General features: G+C 35.1%; 2 protein-coding genes across 2 annotated transcripts; one reads left to right on the top strand and one right to left on the bottom strand.

Moving 5' to 3' along the window:
* Nucleotides 1-298: 298 nt before the first annotated feature.
* LOC113783034 lies at nt 299-3,667 on the bottom strand. Its single transcript, XM_027329046.1, has 3 exons — nt 3,494-3,667; nt 3,205-3,342; nt 299-614 (listed from the first exon to the last, which is right to left on the bottom strand). Exons 1-3 carry the CDS (start codon nt 3,582-3,584, stop codon nt 598-600), a joined length of 246 nt encoding a protein of 81 aa, XP_027184847.1. The 5' UTR covers nt 3,585-3,667; the 3' UTR covers nt 299-597.
* A 4,960-nt stretch (nt 3,668-8,627) lies between these two features.
* LOC113783638 lies at nt 8,628-16,923 on the top strand. Its single transcript, XM_027329831.1, has 7 exons — nt 8,628-10,619; nt 10,722-10,837; nt 13,200-13,949; nt 15,160-15,607; nt 15,687-15,840; nt 16,207-16,309; nt 16,452-16,923. Exons 1-7 carry the CDS (start codon nt 9,327-9,329, stop codon nt 16,567-16,569), a joined length of 2,982 nt encoding a protein of 993 aa, XP_027185632.1. The 5' UTR covers nt 8,628-9,326; the 3' UTR covers nt 16,570-16,923.
* The last annotated feature ends 632 nt before the right edge of the window (nt 16,924-17,555 follow it).

Here is a 17,555-nt window from a genome sequence, read left to right as displayed (position 1 = left end):
AGAATATAATATGCTCTTGTGCACATGAATTCGGGATGAGAATATGGTGCAGGTGTGATCCAACTCCACCTACGTTCAGTAGTTAGTGGGCGCAGCATTTATTACCAACTTTATATGCACCATTTCAGCAGCAGTGCTCCTTCATTTATGATCCAAAAAAAACTACTACTGTATCTAAAATTAGACCTCCAACCAGATTTCACTACCTACCTAAAGCTCAAAAGTACAATACAAAACGAAGAGTCAACATGGAATTGAATGAGTTTTCGTTCATAGCTTTTGAAGTGAACAAAGAAAGTAAATGATCATATTTTACATGCAGATAACAAATTCAATTCCTAAGTAATCAATCATAACAAAAGAGTCGTTCCTTCTCATTCAATGGATTTGCAGCCAGGGAACTTTACAGTATATTATTGATGATGAAACTCTTGCATAAGAAAATTCAGAATATGACAGCATTTCAAAAGCATTAATGCTGCAAGTATAAACTAAAAGGAGAAGAAGAAGACCATTACAAACAGAGAACAAGCTAAGAATGTCTACAGTGCATTATACGGCTGTCCACAGCTCGTGAGCTCTCCAAATTGATGAGCTCTAATCTTCATCATCATCTGCAGATTTAGGTTCAATTGCAATCAGTTACTTTTTCCTATAGTAACTGAATATTTACAATCTAGCATTTACCTCTGTTCCACAAGATAGCAGAAGATGTTATTCTACATTTATTGTAGAAGCACAAAGTTCAAAAGATAGAAGCATGAAAGTTTCTTGAATGATGTGACAAAAAATTAATAAATTTTTTTGTGAATAAATTAATGAATACTTTCTGCATAACGCACAGCTGAATGCTTGGCTTAAAATTCAAGTAAAACCAATAACAACATTAAATATATGCATCTGTGACAAATTCATACAAGAAAATCCTCTCCCCTCAAAGTTAGAATCATCCTAATTAACCTCTCAATTTTGACACATTAATGCAAGCTTCTGTGAAGTGAATGAAGTGGTGATTGCCAGAGTTCACAAGCCTTGAAATATGGAGGCCCAGCATCATATATCAGAGGGGTGGTATTACAATATGCTCCATAATCACAATGATCTGCTCAGTGAGAACTAATTGCTGTTAGCTCATATTTCAAAGTATTCATCTCCAAGTGCAACATGGATGCAGGGAGCATAATTTTTAGTTTTACTTTCTGGTCATCTGGTTACTTACAGCTAGCTCTTCACTTTCCTCTTTTGTTAGACAATTTAATAATTATGTGTATTTGGTCATCTTCTTTTTAGTTATCAGGGCAACAAACTGTAGTGCAGCCAAAAGAAAAGTTAAAGGAATGTTAAATATAGTGGAAGACAAGAAAACTCAGGGAGCCATAATAATTCACTTTTAACAGTCTTTACTAATAGAATTCTACTTTTATATGTTTTCTCGATTTACTTTTCTTTTTTTTTTAAGGAAAGTCGACCGGCAGAAAAGGTCAAAGAATTGTGCGTCCTTTGACGACAGTAAGGCAAATATTCTTCAGATATTGATGATTAGAAAGGTTTAGTGGCAATATTCAGGACATGACATGTGGATCTCCTCACTTAGAGAATAATGCATACAAATGCCAGTCCCAGCCAAATTGAAGTAGTAAACTAGGGAGCATGATGAAGAAGGTTATGCCCCATAGAATTAAGAAAACAAATGCCATTAAAAGCAACAGCAAAGCTTAGCTATGCAAAAGTGAGTACTATAATTATTGGCAAGCCCAAACATATTATCTAAGTCAAAGGAAAGAAAGATCAAGCTTCATTTGACAAATATTCTTCAGATATTGATGATTAGAAAGGTTTAGTGGCAATATTCAGGACATGACATGTGGATCTCCTCACTTAGAGAATAATGCATACAAATGCCAGTCCCAGCCAAATTGAAGTAGTAAACTAGGGAGCATGATGAAGAAGGTTATGCCCCATAGAATTAAGAAAACAAATGCCATTAAAAGCAACAGCAAAGCTTAGCTATGCAAAAGTGAGTACTATAATTATTGGCAAGCCCAAACATATTATCTAAGTCAAAGGAAAGAAAGATCAAGCTTCATTTGACAATATTCTGATTCATTCTATGTACTAGAGATGCATGAGGTTTGAATTTCCCACACTAAACTAACACAGAACCAACTTTCCCACTTTCCAAACTTGATCTGGGATTTTGTCTTCTGCGGCAAGGCAAGCTTAAATCTCATCCTGTAAAAAAAATGCTAATAAGGCTTCCCTACCTCATAAAGGCAGCCAAAATGTACTTCCTGTCCTAAGGCCTTTAGGTAGACTAGATAAGAAACAGTAGAATGTTAGAATTTTCAGGAAGAGGATCCTATCCAACATACTCAAGACAAACAGGTAAATAGAAGTCGACTTGAAAAAATGATGCTGCGCAGAAACAAGGATTTAACTCAACAACCAAGTGGACAAACCAACATTATCCCAAATTGATCAAAACAGTGTCAGAAACAAACATAACAATCCCAATGCACCACTACATCAAGCTTTAAATTGGATACCATGCCAAGATATACCATCCAAAAACTACAAATCAATGATTCCAAACAAATAGCCTGACAAATTCACCACCAAGCATTTCCCTAGATCAACTCCATGTAGAAGAATATGGAGAAGTACACATGACCAACCTACGCTTCTTAAAACGCCAAAAGAATGTTTTCTTTCATGCATCAATCAGTAAGTAGTGAAGAAAGCAGTCATACTAACAATATCTGGAATATGCCACTTCCCAATTAGTCTATTGCATTTTGTTATTATGTTGCCATCAAAATGGAAACAGCTACCTAAGCAACTCCAATTTTTTGTTTGATGCATGGCAAAAAATCGATCAATAAGCAGAAGGCCACGCACATTACGTGGGGTTTACAACAAACTAAAACACCACACTGCTAATTTCTCGTCTCCAAACACATCTATTTAAAAATAAAATAAAATTTATTATTTATTTATTTAAATAATAATTAAAAAAAACCAGGAGCAGCAGGAAATGGCTGAATGAAATGAAAACGTCGCCTAATATGCAAAATGGATGGCGAAAACACTAAAAACAGATACAAAGATTTAAACTTTACAAAACCCAACAAAAAGATAATGGAAAAAAATGAAAACAAAAATCGTAGTAGGAAAAAGGAAAAAGGAGAAAAATAAAAGAAGTACCAAAGTAACGGCGCTCGTTAGCTTCCTTAGCTTTAGCAAGGAGCTTATCGAGGTCTTCTTGGGCTTTGGCGTCCCACTTCACCATCTGATTAGCAAGCACAACTCCCAATCCCATCCCCAGCAAATGTTCCCACGGATCTGCCGAAATCATTGAATTAGCCCATTAATCAAAAACCCCACAATTGAAAAGACAAAAAAATTCAATCTTGAACCACCCCATTTCGGTTCTGATTTCATTTCGCTGAGGTTATAGAAATAGAAACGAATATAGCAAAGAAAGAACACTGACGGCGCATGTAAGGGAGTTTGCGGAGGGCATTGGAGTACATCTGGGTCCCCAATCCCAGCAGGGCTCCAATTATCGTTGCAGTCGCCGGCATACTTTTCTTCTCTCACAGATGGTTCGATGACAGTAGCGAAGACTGTTCACTGTTTTAATAGGTTCCAGTCTTCGAGAGTAAAGATTACCGCTGCCAGTAGAGTTTTCCTTTTTTTTTAATTTCCTTTTCTGAATTTAATTACCTCCCCAGAATACGATCCGGAAAAATCTTCGTCCTTGAACTTTGAGTTGGAGACACATTTCGTCCCCAAATTTTTAGACGCATCATATTTAGTACATAAATTAATTATTTTGGGTCACATTTTATCTAAAAACGGTAAAATATTCAATTTGGATGGAGAAGACTGACGTGACCGTTAATTTTGACTGAAAAATTGGTTTTGCTTAACGGTCACGTACCAAACACGTGACTTTCTCCATCCAAATTAAACAATTTACCTTTTTGGACTAAATGTGATGAAAAATAATTAATTTATGTACTAATTGTGGTGCGTTTAAAAGTTTGGGGACGAAATGTGTCTCTAACTCAAATTTTACGGATGAAAAGTGAATTTTTCCTAGTACGATCGAACCCGAATAGTTTCAATAATTAAACTTGTTTGCATTTGAGTTCAAAAACTTTCCTCAAATTTGCACTCAACAGATTTTTGTATAGAGTTAATCTTACGAACACGAACTATGTATATGTAAAATTCTTATTTGGATTGCTATTTTAAGAGTTTTTGTAGAAAAATATACTATAGCGATTTGATTTATATGAGGTAAAAAAATGATTGGGAAATATGCTCACGAAAACACGTAAAAAAATTTTTGCGAAAAATCGCAATCCAAGCAAAACATGATATTTAGATTATTTGTCATATATGATAATGTATACACTGTCAATATAGATTATTATATACAAAATTTAGATCTTAAATTCATATCCAGATTATTTGTTATGCATTAATGGTAAAAGTTATTTTTTTTTAAGGATTAATCATTCTTATACTGATAATATATACATTGTCAATGTAAGATGAATGATAATTATACAAAATTTAAATTTAAAATTCAACTTTTACATATATGTCATAAATCCAATTATTACAGTGTATACGCTATCAGTGTATATAATATTTACTCTTTTTTTAATAATCAGTAAAATTAAAATGTAGAATTTGTCAATCAATAGTTTTAGCTTATTGTCATTATCCTTTAGGATTACTCACACTTTGCTCCCTCAAATTCTGAAGATAGTTACACTTTACCCATCCTTAGTCTTAAAAATATATACTTCATTCCCACTAGTCAATCTTGGAAATCTCAACTTCATTAAATAATAATAACAAAGAACGTGAGTATTATGACAACATTGCCCTTTTGTTGTTGAAATTATTTATCATTTTAGTATTATTGTCCCCTCTTTTGTCCAAAAAACTAAAATTTGATTTAGTCCCTATTTTTCTCCTCTAACTTTAAAAATAAGACTCATAAGCCCGTTTTGGCAATTTTCGCTAAGTAGTGAACATTAATCCAACAGGAAAAAATTTTAAGAATAATAAATTAAAAATAATTTGTTTAGCTTTTATTAATTTGATATTTTTGTATGGTACGTACTATATAGAACACATGTATCTTTTGGAAATAAAAGAAAACAATAGCAAGTTATACATAATTTCATAATAAATGACAATATAATTTCATTGCACTTTCTTTTTTTTTTATTTTTTATCTTACATTTCTGGCTTTTGACTAGTCCTTATGAGAGATAAAGTACATATTTTTAAGGTTGAAGGTGGTAAATTATAATTACTCCCAAAGTTTAAGGCGACGAAGTGTGATTAATCCTATTCTTTATAATCAATTTCTATAATAAGGGTTTTGCAGCAACTACATCACACGAGAACAAGTCATAATTAATGAAAAAAAAAATTATAATTAACTGAGTTAAAAAGTCACTTAAAATCTATGACTAGTCCAAACTCAGAAAATTGGTAAGTACAAGTTTAGATGAGATGATAAATGCTTAAGTACCCAGGTTTATATGTCCAATATTTACTCTTAACTAAAATTTATAAGTCCAAAGATTTACCTTTGGTTATGAAGAATGGTTGGTATATTGTAAACTTTATCAGATAAATTTTGAAAAATGATATTACAAGATCCTCAAAAACATTGTGCACAATTCACACGTTACACCCATCCATTTTCTTTTCTTTTTCTTTCTTATTTTCTTAATCCTCAGAAAAAAAAAGAAGATGCTTATCCATTTTGATCATTATGAATAGCAAAATCCTCAAACGCAGGTTCCTAACGGACCTCAAGGCTGGCTAGTTCTTCACCTCAAACGAGATTCTACTTAAAACATCAATAGATCCCAACTTGTCTATACAGTAATATAGTACAATACATGAAGCATTTGTATTTTTTTAATAGAAAATTTATTTTTTTTCCTCACATTTGATCTCACCCATTCAATTTTTTGATTATTTAAGCACCACCGTCATTCAACTACCTATAGCGCACGAAATTTGCAAAAAATTATGTCCCCTACATTTTTTTTAGATGATAAAAAATTTAGATAAATTCGACTCCGATCACCATCACGGATCAAAGCATACTCCTGTAATGATGACTTATCTTATCGTCCCCTAATACAATACAATACAATACAATACAGCCGTTATGTTGACTAGGAGGAGATCAACACACTACCTCTTATAAGAAAGTGACTTATTCTTATTAATTGAATCAACTTGTACTCACTCTATTACTTTTTTATTTTTATTATGGAAGTCGGACTCAGAAGACGACACGCTCCGAACATTTATTGGCCCAACAATGTTTGCTTTTTGTAAATACATACTGAGCTGGGTGGGTGGGCAGGCCTGGGCCGTCAGCTTTTCTTTTTAAGTTATCCAACGGGACTGGCCTAGCTCGCAGTCCACCTAAGGATGTAAAGTTTTAAGCCACGATATTTCCTGTTCTTGTCGCTTTCTGTTGCAAAATTTGCTGTCGTTTTCCGTCACGACTTTTTCGTTGTGTATGAACAAGAGAACTATTGTTGATATTTTAACGTTTTGCTAGAATAAATCTTTAATTTTTAAAAGAATCATTTTTAAGAGGTCTTGAATTTATAGGTAAATGCAAAAGTGGTTTCCAAAATGAAAAACTAATAGTTGATACATGTGATGTTGGTAATGTAGTGCTCAATTTTTAATTTTAAGTTGCCGTAAGATCAAAGAAAAACACATAAATTTGTGCTCTTTTTTTTTTTTTTTGCACAATTTCCCACTTAATTGTATTGCAATTTGCAAGTATAAAAAGTTAAGAATGTGCAAAACTCACTTAATATTGTCTATCACTAAAAAAATTATTAGTATTAGATGATACCTGAATTTCTTTTCAGAAAGAACATATTTTTTTAAAAAAAAAAAATTCCAAGTAGGGAAGATGTGAGATTCAAGAGGTGGGGAGGGAAAAAGAGAGATTAAAATCCAGAACCTCTAATTCTGAGGTGCCTGAAATTAGTATTAGATGACATTTGAATAATATTTTCAAAAAGAAAATAAATTGTATTATATCGGTTTATTTTGAATATACTTCGGCATCATCTTGATCAAATACTTATTTAAATAAAAATTCGAGAAAATTTTTTCCTTGGGATCCTCCTGAAATATTGCTGGTACAATAGCAGTGCATTTTCGTGTGTATTAAAACATCCAAAGTTTCGTACCAAAAAGTAGAGTTGGATTAAGAAATTAATCCTTTATTTTTACCCACATATAAAATATTTAAACTCTAAATATAATTCTTTTAAAAAAGAATATATATTGTAGATTGACACAAGATTTGTTTGAATGGTTTTATGTTTGTGTGTCTATATATATATACATATATTTATTTATTTATTTAGGACCAAAGAAATGAAACTAAAAACTTAGAGAGTTAGAGCATGTTGTAGTTTTTCTACATCAAATACAATTGCTAAAGAAGACATTATTATAAATCAATTCTCATTGTTGATATTTCAGACAAAAAAAGAAAAAAAAGAGAAAGCTATTTTTCAACAAAAGGTAAAGAAAGAGGGACAATTCATTGAGGAGAGACCAATCGGATGGTATAGGAAAAAAGAGTATAGTGAATGGTCTAAGTTCGAAATTTTCAACTTACACTAAAAAAATTGAAAAAACAAAAAAAGATCGTTTCCTTTGGTACAAAGGTGAGCTTTGAACCCATGCATAGAATTAGTTCCATGATCATGTATATATATAGATCATGCATATATATATATATATATATATATATACATATTTTAGACAAGATGATCATGCAGATTCAATCAAAGTCAGCAACCCTGTAGACAATCCCAAGTCAAGGGCAATATTAGTAGGATGGAAGAAAGTTTGACTACGTAAAAAGAAAGAGGACAGAAAAGTCAGAAGAGGAGTCTCAAGAACCAAAAACTCCTCTGCCTCTTTTTTTTTTTTCCCTAAATGTTTTTGTCTTTTATTCTTGCTAAAAACACAAAAAGAATCAATCGTACAATTTCGCCTCTTCCCTCGAGGCGAAATTGATGACTCAATGCAGACTTAGTTGGTCATCAAGATGAATTGTATTACCAACTAAATTGTATGAAAACTCTTCTCCTCTCCATATACCTAACTAACCCTTTTCAATTGACTTGCTTCCTAGATGCAAACAGAATCAAAAAATGCTTTTAGAAGTATAAAAGGCCTTTAGAATTTTTTAAAGTAAAAGATAACAATCTATAAAGAAAAAAAAGTTCTTTTTTTTTTTTACACAAAAAAAGAAAGTCAAGAAAGTGTAGAAAATGTAAAAGAAAGATGTACAAGAATGGAAATTTTGGTTGGCTTGACCGCTAAGTGCTAATAACCTTAGCCTTACATTGCTAGCAACAATAATTCTAAGTAATATTCATTATCTGGCCCTACAAACAAATTTCTCAACGGCTAAAATCCAACGTCTCTTAGACTCTTTCATAGTGTAAGCTCTCCTTTTCTCTCCCTCCTTTTTCTTGCACCAAACTATCAAAAAAAACTACTCAACCGTTTGTGAATCATCCATCAATCAAGACAACACACCCCTCTTCTACCTCTGTTGTCGTCATCTCTACGATATTTCTCCAACATTCTCTCCCTTCATCTGAAGCTTCCATCCGTGTTTTTGTCCTCCTTGATTGATTCCATCCCATTTTATTGCTGTCTGCCGTGTCTGATGAATTTTGAGCCACAAACATATTTTGATAATCCCAGTTGGCAAAAATTCTTTCTTCCTATTTTTCTGGATTCAAAAGTTCCTGTAGAATCTGAGTAATCAGGAGTTAATTGAACGGTTGAGGCATTAAAGACTTCCAACAAATTAGCCCCGTTTTCACATCCTCCCTCATTTATCTCCCTTAAAGTCATTGTCCTTTCTGCTGATTATTGGTCCATTTTCTAAATTTAGTCAATAAAGATTAGGATCAGAAACAAGGTGCAATATAGAAAAGACCAAGATTGCCGGTACAGACAGATTGAGAGAGAAAAAAGGAGAGATGTTTGTCATTGACAGACAATTTTAGACGGCCTTTTTGCTGCATTTTCTTGATAATAATGGATTCTTGTTCTTATTATGAATATTATTCTTCATTCTTCTTTGATCTCTCCACCCATTTGAATAAAGTGCGGTGTTTTCTTTCCCTCGTGCTTTGCACCAAGAAACGATGAATAAGAATTATTGGAGAGCTCAGGTTTTTTGAGTAATTTTTCCAGTGCAGGATCATCAGAGTTCGTCAAAAATGGCTTCTTCTCAGGTTGAGATTGCGTCATCTTCTCCGTTTGGTTATGTTTTGAAGGATCGTAATCGGCACGATCATCGATACAGGACAAGGGAGTCCAATGCGTTTCAGAAGAATTTCAAGGACTTGGTTCAGACACACCTGAATTCTTGCAGTCCAGGTCATTCAAGAAATTCTGGCCCTGTTTCCAATGGCAAATTGAGTCACCAGATTGATTATACAGATTTATGGGTTCACAATCCGCGGAGTCATACCAATGAGGATAATCATCATTCTTGTAATTTTGATGACAGGAGAATGTCTGGTCATACAGATTCCAATGAGAATTCTCCTCGTCATCATATTGATTTTACCGATTTGTGGGTTCACAATCCACAGAGAAACAACAATGAAAATAATCCCAAGGAAAGTAGAGCTGGGGAAAAATGGGATAAGGCAAGAGAAATGGTATTTGCTTTTGAGAGAAAAAGCCAAGAAAAAACATCATCAGGAGGGCATGTTTTGAATTCTCAGAGGGGAAGAAGTCCTGACAGCCCATCATCAGGGCGGCCTGTTTCGGCTTCTCAGAGGGGGACGAGCCGTGAAGTTGTACCCCAAGAGCCTGTTGCATTATTTCAGAGGGGAAAGAGCCAAGAGGAAATCACATCAGAGCATGATTTGAGATCCCAAAGGGAGAATTCCCCTGTAAAATCTGAAAGTTCTGTGGAGGCGCAAAGTTTAGGCGGAGTGTCTTTCCTTGTGAGGATGTGGAGAGACTTTGAGGCTGAGGCTCGGTGCTTCAGCGCAACCAATTCACCTGTTTGTAGCTCTAGGAGCAATTCCGTAATGTTTTTCAATGATAATTCTTCATATGCTGATGCCCCTCTTCGAGGGGCTGATGCTGGTGAGGAATTTGCCGATTTAAGGCCTGCAACCCCTTCTAAGAGTGAGGACTTGTTTCTAGACTGGGAATCTGATCAAACAGGCTTGAGTGGTCCACCTTCCTCTCGAGGTAGAGATTCTGATGCTACTGAGAGTGAGAGAATCAGGGTAGCTGATATCATCAAAAAACTGTCGTCTAATGGTGAAGATCACAACGATACAATTAGCCAACATTCATTGCCCCGTGTTCGAACATCACTGGAAAAGGCAGAACAGAGAGTTTTCTCTCCAGTTTCCAGTTCTCCTCGGATTAGAGGTCGTCAAGCATTCACTGATTTGTTAATGCACTTGGAGCGTGATAGGCACAGGGAGCTTGAAAGGCTTGTAGATAAAAAAGCAGTTTCCAGATTCTCACATAGAGGCCGCATTCAGGTCAACTCTATTTTCCAAAATTTTGAAATCTTCTATGAGAATTGTTAAAAAAAGGTAAGATGTCAAGTAGGATTATCAACTATCATGTGGTTGTGTTCCCAGGCTATGCTCCGGGTTAGATTCTTGCGTCGTGGAGCTGAAGGAAAAGATGGTCGCCAATCTAATTCTGCATCATTTGACTCAAAAAGACTTGCTCCATCAGCCATTGTGAATATAAGGTCAGAAGGCTCTTGATCATTTCTATTTATGGGAAGCTACGCATGGTATTCACATGAAAATTTGTAATAAGAATGATTAAATGGATCCATGGTTTTCCTTTGACTAAGAGAAATCTGAAATATAAAACCCTGTCTAGTTTATTAAGGAATCCAAATGAATATCAGATCACTCTTTGGTGCTATGCTAATTTTCTTTTCGTTTTGTTACTGTGATCGGACATTGGATTACTTATTCTGGCAATTGGTTTAACAAGAAGAAACTTTCATGATTCACACTGTACTGCAACTTCTCTAGTGTATGCTAAAGTCAAAACTGCATCCAGTAATTGTAATATATTCAATCATCCTTTAGCGCTTCCATAAAATGAATATCCCTACAGCCAGGGACGGAGCCAGAAATTTATTTTTAGGGGGGCTGAAGTGTATTAAAAATTTTTTTTTGTGACGAAATAAATATATTTAATAAGTAAAATTTAGAATCAATAATTATAAAAATAATAAAAACATATAATTATACATACCCAAAAATCTGAATTTTTGGGTATGTAACTTACCCAAATCTACAAATCTACAAAAGAAACAACGAAAATAGAAGGCCTATCAAGATATGTATAGTACTCGGAGGCATAAACCGCTCAAAAAAATAGTTTAAGAATTGCCCATCGCATACTAAAATAGTTTAAAAATTGCCCCTTTCATATGAATTTGATAAGTTCTTGGAAATCTCAAAATGCTCCAAAAAAATACTCTAAACTATCAATAATCTATCACTCACCCTGCTTATTGATTTCATGATCAGAATTCGAAATAAAATAAAAAACTAAGGCGGTCAAAAAGCGAAATAGCAGGAAAACTTTGATAGTAATTGCAAATTTAATTCTTCTTGAAGTACAAGGGATGTCATAAGCGTTAAATCAAGAACTTTTCTAAATTCCAGGAAATACATTTACAGCATTCTTTGTTCCAGAACATACATTTAAAACAGCACCAACAACTATTGTTGGCAAGCTTCTTGATCAACAAAAGAAAGCCCACTCCACCATATAGTTCATGACAGCGATGCACAAAAAATACTTTGCCAACAACCAAACATCTGAAATAAAAAAAAAGGCTATGTTTCCCAGGCTCTATGTTTCCGAGTCTCACAGGCTCTAACAAAGTCCAGAATATATGATGAATAACTACAGAGTTCAGACCTGCTCAAAACATTTTAGGAAAATCCAAGTTATTACATCACCAGCAGGTGAAAACATAAATAACTATTGAAAATTTCAGACAATAATACCAGTATCCTAAGAGACATATAGGAAGAGAAAGGTAGTACCTACCTACCTACCTAGTTACCTACTGCATTTTAGAAGCAAGCATTTGGAATCCCCTATATATAGGGGGTTTTCCGGCGGCTTGGGGGGGGGCTTAAGCCCCCACCAGCCCCCCCTTAAATCCGTGCCTGCCTACAGCTATCCATATCCTTGAATCACGGCTTGTTCTGTTGTTGTTGTTGTCGTCGTCGTCGTTCAGTTTCTGTTCCCCCTATATGACACTACCATTATGCTTATTGCACCAGTGTATTTGTACCTTTGCATGTGGACATGGAGAGCTCAGCTGTATTTGTTTATCAATATCATCATCACATGATTAGGAAAAGCAATTACGCATATGGATAGATGAGACTTACAGTTAGTTGGAGCTTAGCCTCTTTTTATATATATGGATGGGGGAAGGGAACAGATTATATTGAAAGGTAAAATCCAATGAAGTTCCAACTCAAGTTACATAACAACTGGACCCTTCTAATGATCAACTTTTGAACCTTGCCAACAACAAAAGATCAGCCTGAGAACCTTGTCTCACTTACAGCAACTGATGGAACATATTCTGGTGGTGGTCTAGGGGTTGATCCAAACATAGGGTTGATATTCGATAGAGTTGAGCACCTCTTCCTGTATTGTCATTCCATTGTTTTCTCAATCCATACCCGCCAGGATGAAGCTTAGAATCCAATTTAAGCCACAATTCATGATGTGGACTACATTGCATTCAATAAAAAGATATGTTGGGAAGGATTTACTTTATATTAGGAAGGGTAATGCAGTAAGCTTCCATTTGCAATAACAATTGGTTTGAGGTATGCACCTGTTTCCACAATTTCATTTTGAATTTTGTGATTACAATTTTTTTCCCTGTTGATGGTTTCTGAACGGCTTGTTTCAACTGAGTTGATGTGGATATTAGTCATCTTTTGTAGTTCGCATTTTAGGTTGAACTACTCTTCCTGGCATGCAATGTTTTGCAGCGTAAATCACTTCTTAGAACCTTTATCCTGTTTCAAAGAGCTAAGGCAAAAGACTCGTCATTTCAGGGAGAGATTCATGGCGCAGGTTCGGCATTCTGGAACAGATTCGAGATCTCAACAAGGCGAGGCTGTAGATAAAATCACCGAGGGGGAAAAATCTCCCATGATATATCAACAAAGAAAAGAGAATCATCAACAAGAACTCACCGAACCAACAAAATCACCTAAAGCTGTGGTAGACAATGACGTAGATGCACAAGAACCTATTAGAGAAAATCAAATTGTAGGTACTAACTACCATGAATCAAATACAACGGTCCGTCAAAATGCTGTCCAAGTACAGAGGTCAGAAATTTTACATCAAGAAGCTATTTCGAGCTCAGGTGTTATGCAACAGAGGACAAGTTCAGGATCTGAAAATGATGGCAAGACAGAAGTTACCTCGACAGCAAATTCCATGAAAATGGATGAAGCAAATGAGAATTCAGAAATAGAAGAGTCCAGCAACCAAAATCTTATAGCAAGCACCAATGGGTTTATGGATGATGCGTATAAGGCACAAGGTGATTGGAAGGAGGATGAAGGCACTCATCAGGACTTAGTAGTCAGTGATTATGGTCAGGAAACTGATGTTTTTCAACCATTCGAATGGGAAGAATTACAGGATGATTACGAGCAGGAAGTAGATATGAACCAAGACTGGATAAGTGATGTCTCTCGCCCTCGTAGTACTTGGGAAGATCTCAGACAAGCAAGATATCAGGAAATGCTTGATCCGTTCATGCAGAATGATGAAATCCGCCAACTTCTTAATAGGTAAATTAGCTACTGGACTTTGTTTCAACTTAGCACTTTTATTTCTTCGCAGATTCCTGGACTTTAAGCACGTAAACTGGACATTGCTCGTAACTCCACTGGTTGAACTTTACCTGCTGCATCAACTTGAAAATCATGAAAGGCATCACTATTAATGCATACTCAGTACATGAACATTTGCACGTGCATTGTCTAGGAGATAATTTGAGATTGACAGGTATCTGTTCCTGTACATTCAATCCGATGCTCTCTCAAGAGGAACAAATTTATTTCAGAAGAAATTTAGCGTTAGAGAATTCACTATGTGCATTTCTTTAATGTTTAAAAATATTATAGCAAATATTATAAGTCTATGTGCTGTAAAATGGGTAAAATAATTTAGCGAACTAGGTAGTACTATAGATGTAAATGGATACTTGTAGCTCCTGAAGTACAATTGCTATTTACCCATGGCAGCAATATGCAAGCAGATACAAAACCCTTCTCTTAAACCATTTCTGAAAGTTAGTAAGCTATGCAAAATTTAAAAGAACTTGAGTCCATAAAAAATTGAAGCTCCAATCCAAGTCGTGTTCCACTTCATTTGTGCCTACTTCCTGGTTGTACAATACTCTTCTTGCCGGGGTCGTGGTGGTGGTAGCTCTTCTCTCATCCTGAGTGACTTCTTAAAGAGCCTGTTTTGTGTTAGGGTTAAAAAAACAAAAAAATCGAGCTACTTAAAGTAGTCACACAAGTTGTATAGAAAAAGGATACGTTTCTCTTTCACAACATGAAGAAAATCCACCAACAGTAGCTTTACATTATTGTTTGACAATGTCAGATTAATTTTTTTTATCTAAAGGGCAGAGTTGCAGAGCTTTCCAAGTTCAAATGTGGCATGTCGTCGAAAAAGCAACTAAAGCAAGAGTTCGTTTGAAGACAAAACAAAAGAACTTTTAATCTAATTTGTGTATATATAGGCCTTAACAGCTTAACCTACAAGTGCAGTCTTCTGCATTCTTGGTTTCATGATGAAGTTGCCTAATTCGCTTCTTTCCTTGTCTTTTGTTACCTTCGAGTTACTGAAATTTCATTCGACTTTTTATGCAGGCACGAAATTTTATTTATACAGAATGTCTTGCTGATCTAATTTATATGCTAAATTTAACTTTAGATAGGATATTTTGTTACTTTTGTTCTATTAATAGTCATTCTCCTCTTATATTTGTAGAAAAAGCGTTTCAAATTTCCTTTCCAGTGGTCTGAGAGAGGGTATAGATAGACTGATGATGTCACGCACACAAAGTCAACCAAATGAACAGGCCAATCAGAGACAGGAAGAGTACAAGTCATATCAAGTGGAAGAAGAAGTGACAAAGGAGGTAGAAATGCAAGAAGTACAGAAAGAACCTGAAGAAAGAGTAGAAGAGGAAGAAGAAATTGCGGATCACAGTAATGATCTTGGAGAAGATGAGTCGGATGAGATCCAAACAGGACGAGAATACACTGAATCCCAGGATTATTTTGGACAAACAACATCGTGGGACTACAATCAAGATAATGAAGTGGGTGATAACTACTTTGATCCAACTGAATTTGAATCTCCCGAACAACCTCTCTCACCTTCTTCCCCTCCGGAAACTCAACCAAGCTCTTCCTTCACTAATCATCCTTCAATAGTAAGTAGCTATTGCAAAAAAGTTACTTGTCATTCTCGGATCATTTAAACATAGTTATAATGGTGTCCGGGATTGTCAGGAAATGGAGTTCATCTATGAGTTGAGAGGCAACATGGAGCAACTCCATCAAGAGATCTCTGAACTACGAAGATCAGTAAAGAGCTGCATTGACATGCAGGTCAAGTTACAAGAATCCCTTACGCGGGACGTGACAACTGCTTCATGTCATTCAGGTACGGTTTTGAAGTATAAAATATGTTCCCGTTTCCCTAACCAGTAGCATCATTTCCTTGGTTTCTTTGGGTTATATGCATCCCATTAGTGTGGTGTCAGAATAGGACGTGCTTCTGTTGCCTATCATGAAAGCGGACTAAAGTATGCTAGATATCCTATTCTCTTCTTGATAAAGGATGAGATTGCTGATCTGATTTTCAACCCTGTGACCTTTGCTTCTTCCTTCTTCTTGAACATTTAACGTTTAGCTTTTAGAAAGGAAACAGAATGAACTTACTCATATTATCTCACCGCATTATTTTGCTTTTCATTAGCTAGCGGAATCGTTGACATGTATCTCATGAAGTAACTAATGGTTTTGGCAGGTACTGGAAGAAAGAAAAGAAAGGATTCATCACAAAGTAAGAAATCCGGCAGAGGAAGATGTTATATTTGCTATGAGATGCAAATAGATTCTCTTCTTTACAGGTATCTTGCCAAAATCAATTGAGATAATATTTGCTTTCATCAGATTGAGAAGCCATATTGAATTGATTCCATGATAAAAGCCTTAATGTCTTAATAGCATTGATATATACCAGTAGTCTAATATCTTCTAATGGCTCTTCAGATGTGGGCACATGTGTACGTGCTTCAAGTGCGCCAGTGACCTGCAATGGGGCAGTGGAAAATGTCCAATTTGTCAAGCTCCAATAATCGATGTCGTGCGCGCTTATGCTTTTTCATGAAGTACAGATGATTGAGTTCATCAGAAGGGTTGTGTAAAACCTAGAGTTTTTATCCAATAATGGATAAAGAAGGATGAATTTTTGCTCCTGGTTTTTTCACCTTCTTGCCTTCTTTTTTGCTCAGTTATTTTTCTGTCTTTGCTCCTCATTGCAGTGCCGGTTTCCTAATCTAAGTTAGATGCCACTGTAGGAAAAAAATTTGCTAGTTGATTGCCCGTGTTCACGGGCTTAACTAACTAACGTTTACCACTACTTGCTCTGTAGATCTTACTCAGTTTATTCTGTCAGAAGAAGTAAAGCATTCAACCAATTTTCTGGTTTATTGACACAATGCTATCAAGTCTCATGAATATATATGTATGTAACTCTTTGCTCTTACTGTCTCTTGCAACGTTCGCAGATCATGATCAATCCGATTGTAGTTGTTACATGAAAGGAGAAAACTACTTGAATGAAATTCTCAGCAAAATTTCAAGCAATATACAGAAATTGCATACTTAAATTAAACTAATAGGCAAATGCTGCCCCACTCGAAACATGACATAGTGTCAAACTGTTTATTTACAATTTGCCAAATCCATCTTTAGAAATGAGGATTATGGATATCAAGAAAGTTAACTTTTTCTTCATTTCCTTATTTTTTTTCCTCAAAGGATGGTATAGTATTACAAAATGATCACTTAACAACATCCTCCTTAAAAAAAAAAAAAATCCTCCTAAACTTCAAAGGGTTGCAGCCCTCCAAGAAATGACATGAAGGCCAATTCCAATTAAGAATTTCCCAAGCAAAGGCAAGTCCTCCAAGTGGAGAGTAGAGTAGATAAAGCAGTACATTGAAGCCATGCAGAGAATGCATGCCCCTTTCAAAAGGAAGAAAGCGAAAACTAAAAAGAAAACTAAAAAAATAATTGAAAAGGTAAAAAAAAAAATAGAAAAGAAGAGGTAAATATGATAGAAAACATCAATTTCATCACATGAGGTGCATT

Source organism: Coffea eugenioides, chromosome 9 (genome assembly GCF_003713205.1).
Source record: "Coffea eugenioides isolate CCC68of chromosome 9, Ceug_1.0, whole genome shotgun sequence".
NCBI lineage: Eukaryota > Viridiplantae > Streptophyta > Magnoliopsida > Gentianales > Rubiaceae > Coffea > Coffea eugenioides.
The sequence above is the reverse complement of the archived record's forward strand: the minus strand, read 5'-3'. Positions and strand labels throughout refer to the sequence as shown.